At 51.5% G+C, this 13,374-nt stretch overlaps 1 protein-coding gene across 2 annotated transcripts in view; it reads left to right on the top strand.

The window, feature by feature from the left end:
* The window catches only part of LOC119962925 (PGAP2-interacting protein-like), a 154,330-nt gene that overhangs the window by 14,225 nt on the left and 126,731 nt on the right, over positions 1 to 13,374 (top strand). For both annotated transcript variants that reach the window (XM_038791202.1, XM_038791201.1), the window contains exon 2: positions 11,057 to 11,248. In XM_038791202.1, the coding sequence (XP_038647130.1) occupies positions 11,057 to 11,248 (192 nt within the window). The remainder of the gene's footprint in view (positions 1 to 11,056; positions 11,249 to 13,374) is intronic.

Genomic DNA, 13,374 nt, shown 5'->3' with positions numbered 1-13,374 from the left:
ATTCATCTCACTTCTGTACAAAAATGGCTACCATGTTTAGCCACACAAAAATTATTATTTTTTTTGGAAATAATTTTTATTCAAATTTTTTACAAAATATTAATAACAACAAATTATATATTAACAACTGAGAAAAACCAAAGAGAACAAACCCCCGCCACTCCCCCCCCCATAAATACAAAACAGAAAAAATAGATTAACGCCCATCGTAAACAAAGAACGTATGTACACGTCCCTTCAACCCTAACCACCGAGACGACCCCCCCCGGGTTGCTGCTGCTGATGCTGCCGGCCTCTTTCCCTATCGTTCTGCTAGGAAATCTAGAAAAGGCTGCCACCGCCTGAAAAATCCCTGAACTGATCCCATTAGGGCAAATTTCATCCTTTCCAATTTGATAAACCCCGCCATATCATTGATCCAGGCCTCCACGCTTGGGGGCCTCGCATCCTTCCACTGAAGAAGAATCCTCCGCCGGGCTACTAGGGACGCAAAGGTCAGAACACCGGCCTCTTTCACCTCCTGCACTCCCGGCTCCCCTGCAACGCCGAATATCGCGAGCCCCCAGCCTGGCTTGACCCTGGATCCTACCACCCTCAACACCATGCTCGCTACCCCCTTCCAAAATTCCCTCAGCGCTGGGCATGCCCAGAACATATGGGCATGATTCGCTGGGCTCCGTGAGCACCTATTGCACCTGTCCTTGCCCCCAAAGAACCGACTCATCCTCGTCCCGGTCATATGAGCCCTATGCAGCACCTTACACTGTATAAGGCTGAGCCTCGCACAAGAAGAGGAGTTCACCCTACCTAGAGCATCCGCCCACGTCCCCTCCTCAATCTCCTCACCCAGCTCCTCTTCCCATTTACCCTTTAGCTCCTCCACTGAGGCCTCGTCCATCTCCTGCATCCGAAATCTTCCCCTCTCCAACTCACACCCCCGAGAGCACCCTGTCCTGGACCCCACACGGGCAACAGCGGGAACCCCACGACCTGCCACCTGGCAAACGCCCTCACCTGCATGTATCTGAAGATGTTCCCCGGGGGGAGCCTGAACTTCCCCTCTAGCTCACCCAGGCTAGCAAACCTCCCATCTAAAAACAGGTCCCCCAACCTCCTAATACCCGCCCTGTGCCAACCCAGGAACCCACCGTCAATATTCCCCGGGATAAACCGATGGTTCCCCCGTATCGGAGACCTCATCGAGGCCCCCACCTCCCCCCTGTGTCGCCTCCACTGGCCCCAAATTCTGAGGGTCGCCGCCATCACCGGGCTCATGGTATACCTCGTCGGAGGGAGCAGCAGCGGCGCCGTCACCAGCGCCTCCAGGTTCGTGCCCACACAGGACGCCATCTCCATCCTCTTGCATGCTGCCCCTTCCCTGTCCATCACCCACTTACGCACCATCGCTGCGTTAGCAGCCCAATAGTACCCACAGAGGTTGGGCAGCGCCAGCCCCCCCCCATCCCTGCCCCGCTCCAAGAACACCCTTCTCACCCTCGGGGTCCCATGCGCCCACACAAACCCCGTAATGCTCCTGTTGACCATCCTGAAGAAAGCCTTCGGGATAAGGATGGGAAGGCACTGGAACAGGAACAAAAACCTCGGTAGCACCGTCACCTTGACGAACTGCACCCTGCCCGCCAGCGACAGCGGCAACATGTCCCATCTTTTAAACTCCTCCTCCATTTTCTCCACCAGCCTTGTAAGGTTGAATTTGTGTAGGGCCCCCCAGCTCCTGGCCACCTGGACTCCCAAGTACCTAAAACTCCTCTCCGCCCTTTTTAGTGGGAGCCTACCAATCCCCTCCTCCTGGTCCCCTGGATGCACGACAAACAGCTCGCTCTTCCCCAGGTTGAGCTTGTATCCCGAAAACCCCCAAATTCCCTAAGGATCTTCATCACCTCCGGCATTCCCCCCACTGGGCCCGCCACATACAACAATAAATCATTGGCACAGAGCGACACACGGTGCTCCTCCCCCCCTCGCGCCAGTCCCCTCCAGTTCCTCGACTCCCTCAACGCCATGGCCAGTGGTTCAATTGCTAACGCAAAGAGCAGGGGGGACAGGGGACACCCCTGCCTCGTCCCTCTATATACCGAAAATAATCCGATCTCCTCCTATTCGTGGTCACGCTCGGCATCGGGGCCTCATATAATAGCCTCACCCATTTGACAAACCCCTCCCCAAACCCAAATCTTTCCAACACCTCCCACAAGTACTCCCACTCAACCCTATCAAAGGCCTTCTCCGCGTCTAGCGCCACCACTATCTCTGCTTCCCCTGCTACCGCCGGCATCATTATAACATTCAAGAGCCTCCGTATGTTGATGTTCAGCTGCCTTCCCTTCACGAACCCCGTCTGATCCTCATGAATGACCCGTGGCACACAGTCCTCTATCCTCGTGGCCAAGATCTTCGCCATCAGTTTGGCTTCTACATTTAACAGCGAGATCGGCCTATATGTTCCACACTGCAGGGGGTCCTTGTCCCGCTTAAGGATCAGGGAAATCATCGCCCGGGACATAGTCGGGGGCAGAGCCCCCCCCTCCCATGCCTCGTTGAAGGTCCTAACCAACAGGGGACCCAACAGGTCTGCATACTTCTTATAAAATTTGACCGGGAACCCATCTGGCCCCAGCGCCTTCCCCGACTGCATGCTCCCTATCCCTTTGACCTCAAGCTCAATCGGCACCCCCAATCCCTCCACCTGTCCCTTCTCCACCCTCGGGAATCGCAGCCGGTCCAAGAAGCGCCCCATTCCCCACCCCGCCCCCCCCCCCTCCGCCGGGGGTTCAGACCGATACAGTTCCTCATAGAAGTCCCTGAAGACCCCATTGATGTCTACCCCCCTTCGCACCACATTTCCTGCCCTATCCTTGACTCCACCAATCTCCCTGGCCGCATCCCGCTTGCGGAGCTGATGCGCCAACATCCTACTCACCTTCTCCCCATATTCATACACCGCTCCCTGTGCCTTCCTCCACTGAGCCTCCGCCTTTCTAGTGGTCAGCAGGTCAAACTTGGCCTGAAGACTACACCGCTCCCTCAGCAATCCCTCCTCCGGAGCCTCCGCGTATCTCCTGTCCAACCTCACCAGCTCCCCCACCAACCTCTCCCTCTCTCTCCGCTCCCTCCTCTCCCTATGGGTTCGAATGGAGATCAACTCCCCTCTGACCACCGCCTTCAGTGCCTCCCAGGCCATTCCCACTCGGACCTCCCCATTATCATTAGCCTCCAGGTACCTCATGATACCTCCTTGAACCCGCCCGCTCACCTCCTCATCTGCCAACAGCCCCACCTCGAAGCGCCAGAGCGTGTGCTGGTCTCTCTCCTCCCCCAGCTCGAGGTCCACCCAATGCGGGGCATAATCTGAAATGGCTATCGCCGATTATTCGGCGTCCTCCACTCTCGGAATCAGCGCCCTACTCATAATGAAAAAGTCGATCCAGGAATAGGCCTTGTGCGCATGGGAGAAGTATGAAAACTCCCTGGCCCTTGGCCTCGCAAACCTCCAAGGATCCACCCCTCCCATCTGATCCATGAACCCCCTCAACACCTTGGCTGCCGCTGGCCTCCTACCCGTCCTGGACCTGGATCGATCCAGTGGCGGGTCCAACACCGTATTAAAATCCCCCCCATTATCAGGCCCCCGGTCTCCAGATCTGGAATGCAGCCCAACATGCGTTGCATAAAACCCGCATCGTCCCAGTTCGGGGCGTACACGTTGACCAACACCACCCGCTCCCCCTGCCGCTTGCTGCTTACCATCACATACCTCCTGCCGCTGTCCGCCACCGCATTCAACGCCTCAATCGACACCCTCTTTCCAACCAGGATCGCCACCCCTCGATTTTTTGCATCTAGCCCTGAATGAAACACTTGGCCGACCCATCACTTCCTCAATCTAACCTGGTCCACCACCTTCAGGTGTGTCTCCTGGAGCATGGCCACGTCCGCCCTCAGCCCCTTCAGGTGTGCGAACACGCGGGCCCGTTTGACCGGCCCGTTCAGTCCCCTCACATTCCAGGTTATCAGCCGGATCAGGGGGCTCCCTGCCCCCCTCCCCCACCGACTAGCCATAACCCTTCCTCTGACCGCCACAGGCCCGCGCCTCCCACTCGGCCCATTTCCCACAGCGGCAAACCCCCGACTCGACCCCCTCTGCATACTTCAGCTCCTCCCTGGCCATTCCAGCAACAGCCCGGTACAACCCCCCCACAGCTAGGGCCCCCCCTAGCCGCGTTACTCCCTCCATAGTACTCCCGTAAGCCAGCTGACTCCTGCTGACCCCGGCAACTCCCACCACTCCTCTGACCCCTCCAACGTGGAGCTGCCCCTCCTACCCAGTGCCCATGAGCAGGCTTTCCTCCTCCGCCTCCCGCTCTCACGCGGGAAAAAAACCAGCTCCGACTCCGCCCCCCTCAGCCCTCAGCGCGGGAAAAAGCCCGCGCTTTCCTCCTGTCCGGCCCCATCACCTCTAAAACAACACCCATTGTCGGCCCCATCCCCCCGCGGGGCCCCAGCCCCCCTTACCACCATCAGCTCCCCACACAGCCAGTCTGTCCCCCTCCCCGAGCCCATCCACCGAGCCCAAGCAAAAAGACAGTGCCCCACTCACCCTGAAAACAACATAGAACCATCATTAAACAGAAACCCCCCCCTCAAAAGATAACACAGTTACACAGAGCCCCCCGCACCCAACCCTCAGTTTGAGTCCAACTTCTCGGCCTACACGAAGGCCCACGCCTCCTCTGGGGACTCAAAGTAGAAGTGCCGGTCCCTGTAGGTGACCCACAAACGCGCAGGCGGCAACATGCCGAACTTTACTCCTTTTCGATGTAGCACCGCCTTCGTCCGGTTGTACCCGGCCCTCCGCTTAGCCACCTCCGCACTCCAGTCCTGGTAGATCCGTACCACCGCATTCTCCCACCTGCTGCTCCGCTCCTTCTTGGCCCACCTGAGCACACACTCCCGGTCAGCAAACCGATGAAACCGCACCAGCACTGCCCGCGGCGGCTCATTAGGCTTGGGCCTTCTTGCCAGAATTCTGTGGGCCCCCTCCAGCTCCAGGGGCCCCTGGAAGGATCCAGCTCCCATCAGCAAGTTCAGCATGATGACCACGTAGGCTCCCAAGTCCAACCCCTCCAGCCCCTCCGAGAGGCCCAAGATCCGCAAATTTTTTCACCTCGACCGGTTCTCCAGCTCCTCGAACCGCTCCTGCCACTTTTTATGGAGTGCCTCATGCATCTCCACCTTTGCCACGAGGGCTGAGGCCTCATCCTCTCTTTTAGAGGCCTGTTGTTGGATCTCCCGAATTGCCACCCCCTGGGCAGTCTGAGTCTCCATCAGCTTGTCGATGGAAGCCTTCAGCGGCTCTAGCAGCTCTGCTTTGAGCTCCCAGAAGCAGCACTAGAGAGTCTCCTGCTGCACCTGCGCCCATTGCCTCCATACCTCCAGGTCTCCACCGGCCGCCATCTTGTGCTTCTTCCCCCGCTTTTGCTTTGGCGCTGCCACCGCTATTTTACTCGCCCCACTCCTGGTCCAGGCCATATACCGCTGGGGGAATGTTGTTATCACCTTCCCATGTTGGAAAAGTGCCGCTGAGGGCCCTAAAAAGAGCCCAAAGGTCCGTTCCTGGCGGGAGCTGCCGAAGGTGCGGCTTAGCTCCGCATAGCCGCAACCGGAAGTCTGATAAATTATAATTTTTGAGGTGCTTTCGGATATTTCAAAGAGGAGTGATAGCTCTGTATAAATGAAAATCTTCATATAAATTTATGGATGTTATTTAAAAGAAATAATGATCACGGACCTAACGGGAAACAAGTAAAAAATTGGCATGTGTAACTAGGATTAAAATTTACTGGATTTTTTTTATGACCACTGATATGTAGAAGAACCTTATCAGAAGCAGGTAATGATTTATGAAAATAACATTTAACAGGATGATAGTAAACTTGTGACTTTTAATGTCAAGATATTGTAGAGAAGCCATAAAAAATATATAAAAAGCTAATGTTGGCAGAAATAACAAAACAATAGATGCCAAGCCTACAGAAGTAATGGGGAGGCCTTAAATGAAATCATATAGCGGAATTGTGCATTTTTGAGACAACGTACATTAGAGGGGGCTGCAGTCACACCTTTCCTGTTGGCCAGAATGGTGGGATTCCGTGTCAGATTCCACACTTGGAACTGCATTAATTATGCACAGAAGAGATCCCCTCCGACTCTCCTGGTGGACTAGCAGCTGATTGGCCCAGCTGTCCTTAGTTGACGTGTTCGAAGGTTCAGGCACCATATTTAAATGCCAGTCCAGGGGAGAATGTGCAAACTCCACACGGACAGTGGCCCAGAGCCGGGATTGAACCTGGGACCTCGGTGCCGCGATGCAGCAGTGCTAACCACTGTGCCACCGTGCTGCCCAGCCTCCCAAAATGTGGCCACCAATACCTCCCCTTTCTGGTTCAGCTCCACATCGTCCTTAATCACCGACCGCACCTTATCACAGAACCCCTTGTCCGCCAAAAGCTATGAGTCTAGCCTCCATCCCGATCCCTGTTCCTGCCTCGAGCTAAGTTCAATCGCCAGCCAATGCGGTGCATGGTCAGAAATTCTAATTCTTGAATACTCCGCCCCCACCAACACCTCTCGGCTCACCACAGAACAAAAAATCAATTCTGGAGTATACCTTGTACACGTTGTGACATTATCATAAATGTAAGAACTGCAAGAGTTAATGTAATGTCTAAATCAACCAGGGAGCTAGATGTACAACTATATAAGGCATTGATGCTAAGCCTTGTGGGCGAGAGGTTGAAGAGAAAGCTAGAGAACAGACTGAAGGAAAGATAGTGTGAGTGAGAGAAGATCGTAGTTAAGGTAATAATGTAGATGAGTGTAGATTATATGTTTATTATCAACTGTATTATATAGGAGTAAGTGTTGAATCCAATTAAGTAGTGTTCATAAATTTATAGCTTTGTTCAATTTAAAGCTATTAGTGGTCTTTGTGAACACTGCGCCAACCATCCTCAAATTAGCAACACAAAGAACAGCACACACGTGCAAGAAGAAGTATTCCCTCTCCCCGGGTTCCTAAACCTCCACTGAACAACCTTTCCCATCCTTTCCATAAACTGTCCCAGCTCCTTCCCCTTCCTCAACCTTCCCATTGACTTGGGGTCGACCTATCCACCCCCAGTTCCAGTATGCAATTAAAACCACTCCCTATAATGCATGCCCAGGTCTGGAATCGCTCCCACCACCCCTTCACAAACCCCACGTTGTCCCAATTTGTTACATAAACATTCACTAGCACCACCGGAGTCCCCTCCAGCACCCCACTCACTATCACGCATCTTCCCCTGGATCCGGCACTTCCTTGGCCCCTACAAACCCCGCCTTTTTTCTCAGTAGGATGGCTACCCCCTGCGACTTTGAATCAAACACCACTGAAATATTTGACCCATCCATCCCTTTCTCAACCTAACCTGATCCTTAACGCGGAGGTGCGTCTCCTGCAGAAAGACTATCCCCGCTTTCAAGCTCCTCAAGTTCACAAAGACCCGAGACCTTTTCACCGGCCCGTCCAGCCCCTGTACATTCCCTGTTAAGTACCTTACTGGAGGCTGACATCTCCATTCCCCTCTACTGTCCACCATCCACCCCCTCCGGTTCTGTCTCCTTTAATTTTGCTCTAACCCAGGCCCATTCAAGATGGCCCCATTTTTGATCCATGTCCTACTCCAACACCGCCACATTGCGCTTCTCCCCAAACCCTCCCCCCCTCACCTGCCCAACCCTCGCGGTCACCCTCCCCCCCCCACCTCACTTCCGTTCACCACCATTACCTGCCAGCGCAGCAGCTCCTGTCCGAAGCGTCCTCCGATCTATGCCTCCACCACTCCCCACACCTTTCCCTCCTTGGTTTTTGCAAACGGCTCCCTGTGGACCTCCCCCACACTAACAAAGACACATCCAAACTCACAGATCATCTCCTCTAAAAAAGAACCACCACATGGTTCTTATGTGAAGCATCACAGCTCCAGGGTCCCAGGTTCAATTCCCGGCTGGGTCACTGTCTGTGCGGAGTCTGCACGTCCTCCCCGTGTGTGCGTGGGTTTCCTCCGGGTGCTCCGGTTTCCTCCCACAGTCCAAAGATGTGCGGGTTAGGTGGATTGGCTATGCTAAATTGCCCTTAGTGTCCTAAAAAGTAAGGTTAAGGGGGGGGGGGGGGGGGGGGGGGGGGGGTTGTTGGGTTATGGGTATAGGGTGGATACGTGGGTTTGAGTAGGGTGATCATTGCCCGGCACAACATCGAGGGCCGAAGGGCCTGTTCTGTGCTGTACTGTTCTATGTTCTATGTTCTATGCGGTGGGAGGGGGTGAGCTCAGTTGCCCCCTTACAAATGTATTGCCCCATAACAAACAATCACAACAACCCGATTACTCCATCCGAGAAGAAAATAATACATCCTCCAGCTCCCACATTGTCCGCATCTTCCGAACTCCATTATTCCAACTCCTCCTTCTCACATCAATGTTCAGTTCTCCCCCAGTTTATGGTCTCTAATAAAGTCATTGGCCTTCTCTGGTATCATTCTTCAAAATGATACACCCGGTCTTCGAAAGTCACCCACAGTTTCACCAAGTACAGCAAACTTGATTTTCCTTCGGTAAGGAACTGCTTTGGCCCTGTTGAACCCGGCATGCCTTTTTGCCAACTCCGCTCCAATGTCCTGATAGATTCGGACCCTGTTCCCCTCCCATTCTCAGTTCCACCTCTCCCTGGCTCACCACAGGATCTTCTCCTTCTCCACAAACTTATGGAGCCTCACAATCACCACTCGTAGCGGCTCACCTGCTCTTGGCTTCTGCCTTAGGGACCTGTGTGCCCTGTCCACCTCCGAGGTCTTAACCAGCCTTCCGCCATCCGCCCCGCTGCATCCTTGAGATGTATCTTGTGGAATTCATGCCTTCCACACCTTCAGGCAAGCCAATGATACACAGGTTCTGCCTTCTGGATCTATTATGCTATTTCTCTACCTTTGCCCTTAGCGAGTTACAAAGGCCCCCCAGGAGACCCAGCTCCCCCTCCAATGACACCAGCCAACCACTGTGGGCGGACATCACCCTCTCCATCTCCCGGATCTGCGGCCCCTGTCCCTCCAAGCACTTCTTGACTCTCCTTCGAGCCTTTCAAGGGTGCTACCATTTCTTCGATGGCCTTCGATCGATCTTCCTGTACCTCTTTTCGTTGCTGACGGAACTCCACTCTGATCAATGCCATCAACTGCTCCATATGGGGCTTTGCAGCATGCGCCAACCCTTCCCCCTCCGCCAGTTTAGCACAGTGGTCTAAACAGCTGGCTTGTAATGCAGAACAGGGCCAACAGCACGGATTCAATTCCCGTACAAGGCTCCCAGGACAGGCGCTGGAATGTGGCGACTAAGGGCTTTTCACATTAACTTCTTTTTTAAAAAAAATATATTTTTATTAAGGTATTTGCAAATTTTTATAATAATAACAATAACAATGACATAAACATGATATAATAAAGATTTCCATCCCATCCCAATCTTCACACACCCCAATCATAAAACAACAATCCGGGACACCCCCCCCCCCCCCCCCCCCCCCCCATACCACTAACCCAGGTCTCTACACTCGGGGGCTTCGAGTCCCTCCACATTAACAAAATCCGTCTCCGGGCTCCCAGGGAGGCAGAAGCCAAGACGTCAGCCTCTTTCGCCCCCCTGGACTTCCGGCACTCCGAAGATCGCTACCTCCGGACTCGGCCCCACCCATGTTTTTAGTACCGTGGACATTGCCTCAGCAAAATCCTGCCAAAACCCTCTGAGCTTCGGGCATGCCCATAATATGTGGACATGATTTGCTGGGCTTCCCGCGCACCTCGCACACCTGTCCTCTACCCCCAAAAACCTGCTCATCCTAGCCACTGTCATGTGTGCCCGGTGGACTACCTTAAATTGTATCAGGCTAAGCCTGGCACACGATGAGGATGTATTAACTCTGCTTAAGGCATTCGCCCACAGACCCGCCTCAATCTCTCCTCCTAGCTTGTCCTCCCACTTGCCCTTAAGCTGCTCCACTGAAGTGTCCTTCGCCTCCGAAAGCTTCTGATTAATATCTGATACCTTCCCCTCTCCCACCCAGGTACTGGAAACTACTCTATCCTGTAACCCCTGTGGCGGCAGCAGCGGAAAGGCCGGAACCTGTTTTCTCAGGAAGTCCAGCACCTGCAAATACCTAAACCCATTCCCTGATGGCAATTCAAATTTATCCTCCAAGGCTTTCAAGCTGGGAAAGCTCCCGTCTATAAATAGATCCCCCATTCTTCCAATTCCTACCCTCTGCCATCTCCGGAACCCACCATCCAGCCTACCCGGTACAACCCGATGATTATTATAAATCGGCGTCCAAACCGATGCTCCCTCCACTTTTCACAGTAACTTCATTGAAGCCTACTTGTGACAATAAGCGATTCTTATAATTATTATCTTTCCAATTGTTTCTGCGCCTCAGGTCTCTTCCAATTCCTTGGCCAGGTCTTTAACCTTCTTCTGCTGGATCTGATAACCAGCAGACATGCCACTCTCGAGGGGAACTTCTCCTCCACACCTTCAGCTACATTTTCCTGTCAAAATTCCCCTGCTTTCGGGTAAAAAGAGCTCAGAGCAACGCCTTCGAGCTGAGCTGCCCTGTGTGCGACCACTCACTCCATGGCCACCACCGGAGTCCTCCTTACTTTCTAACCCAATCAAATGACCTGACCCCTGCCTCCAAACCTGCTTTAGGTGCATGGGGGAGGGTGTTGGGGGAGACATTACATTCCACTCATTGTGAGTGTTAGTAATAGGTAACAGAAACGTATTTGTGATAAGGTAAACATTAAACCACATCCAATGTACTTTACAATCCTGAAGTTTCCCAGCAAATGGTAAGCTTTGACTGAAGGGATAAATCAAATTAATTACCTTTCTCTTTCAACTTGATTTGCAATCCCAACTTTCTAATTTTTTGTTATTAATTTCAGGTTACATTTCCTGCTCCCTGCACCAAAGTTTGGCTCCAATGCTTTGGTACTTTTCACTTCAGATTTTGGGACTCACCGGCTATGAAATCTTTGCTGCTGCTTACATCTCTCCCTTAATATTAAACATCACCCCAATCTGGAATTTGGTTAACAACAAATATGTCCTTGCTCTTCTCAGGCTAATTAGTCTAGGTAAGTGAGTTCTTTGTTTTTCGATGACTGGTAAACATGTAACCTCTCATTTATACTGGTAGCTGCACCTGCTCTAGCTGTGAGTAATACCTGAGGCAGATGTGAATCAACCCACATATATTTAATCGCAGAGCAGGCTGATAATGTAACAAATCCCAGTAGTACTATATGTGCACAAACACAAAAACACAAAACTGTCTGATGGGCCATGCAATAATCAACACTGATCTGCGTCGTAGCTTGTTGATCACATAGCTTGTATGAAAGTTACAAAATCAGTACAAAATCAAGGCCTGGTTTATCCCCCAATTTTTTCTACACCTTTTAAGCCTTTGGACACCTCACTTCAATATCCATTCTCCATGTGTGAGCCGAGGCTGCAAGCATTGGCAGGTTATTTGACTGTGGATGCATTGGGGTATTGAAGCTGAGCCCAATCTTTTATAGCTTGATAGCCATATGCAAAGTACAAAGTAAATCCCAGCAGTGAAATAACTATTGAATCTTTCAAAAATAATTGGACAAGGGCGTAAATATGTTCCCTTTTGGTTAATAAAAAAATTAATGTAAAACCGTTCAATTTTAAATATGTCGTGGATCAGGTCAAATGTTCACAATAATGTCATGCTTTAGACTTTCATTAAGGAAACAAAATAGGATGCTTATCTCTATACTGTACCCCAGCCAAAATGAATCATAGTATTTGTGCATGCTCATTAGGTGGGTACATTCAGAGGGACAGGTAGTATAGAGGAAGCAGGGGGGCTGCAGAAGGACTTGGACAGGCTAGGAGAGTGGGCACAGAAGTGGCAGCTGAAATACATTGTGGAAAAGTGTGAGGTTATGCACTTTGGTAGGAAGAATGGGGACGTAGACTATTTTATAAATGGGAAAAGGCGTAGAAAATCAGAAGCACAAAGGGACTTGGAAGTCCTTGTTCAAGATTCACTTTAGGTTAACGTGCAGGATTAGTTTTGCAAATGAAGGCAAATGCAATGCTAGCATTCATGGCGAGAGGGCTAGAATACAAGAGCAGGGAGGTACTTCTGAGGCTGTACAAGGCTCTGCTCAGACCCCATTTGGAGTATTGTGAGCAGTTTTGGGCCCCGTATCTAAGGAAGGATGTCCTGGCCATGGAGTGGAGATGCCGGCGTTGGACTGGGGTGAGCACAGTAAGAAGTCTTACAACAACAAAAAAGTCCAACAGGTTTGTTTCAAACACGAGCTTTCGGAGCACTGCTCCTTCCTCAGGTGAGGAAGGAGCAGTGCTCCGAAAGCTCGTGTTTGAAACAAACCTGTTGGACTTTAACCTGGTGTTGTAAGACTTCTTACTGGCCATGGAGAGGGTCCAGAGGCGGTCCACAAGAATGATTCCTGGAATGAAGAGCTTGTCATATAAGGAGTGGTTGAGGACTCTGGGTCTGTACTCGGAGTTTAGAAAAATGAGAGGGGAATCTTATTGAAGCTTACAAGATACTGAGAGGCCTAGATAGAGTGGATGTGGAGAATATGTTTCTACTAGTAGGAAACACTGGAACCCGAGGGCACAGCCTCAGACTGAAGGGACGATCCTTTAAAAATGAGATAAGGATGAATTTCTTCAGTCAGAGAATGGTTAATCCGTGGAACTCTTTGCTGCAGAAGGCAGTGGGACCAAATCACTGAGTGTCTTTAAGAAGGGACAAATAGGTTCTTGATTAATAAGGGGATCAGAGATTATGGGGAGAAGGCAGGAGAATGGGGATGAGAAAAATATCAACTATGATAAACAGCGGAGCAGAATCGATGGGCCAAATGGCCTAATTCTGCTCCCATGTCTTATGATCTTATGGATACGATTGAGGTTAATACATTTATAGGCATGAAGGAAATCAAGGGAATCGGAGAGTTGGTTGAAAAATGGAGTAGAGATAAAGATTTGGCACGATCCTATAGAATGATGGGCTAGCTACAGCCCATGTATGTCCGAAGACCCACCATGTGTGGATCCCAGCTCTACACTGCCCTCATAAATTTGCACAGTGCCTGTATTTGAGCTAATGGTTGTGAGTGTCAGTTCAAGTGCCGGTGTTTGTTCCTCAGAACAGTACAGTTCTCGCCATTCCTGCTGATGACCTTGACCATAA

Source organism: Scyliorhinus canicula, chromosome 3 (assembly GCF_902713615.1).
Source record: "Scyliorhinus canicula chromosome 3, sScyCan1.1, whole genome shotgun sequence".
In the NCBI taxonomy this organism is placed as follows: domain Eukaryota; kingdom Metazoa; phylum Chordata; class Chondrichthyes; order Carcharhiniformes; family Scyliorhinidae; genus Scyliorhinus; species Scyliorhinus canicula.
Note: the sequence above shows the minus strand (reverse complement) of the source record. Positions and strands in the feature narration are given on the sequence as shown.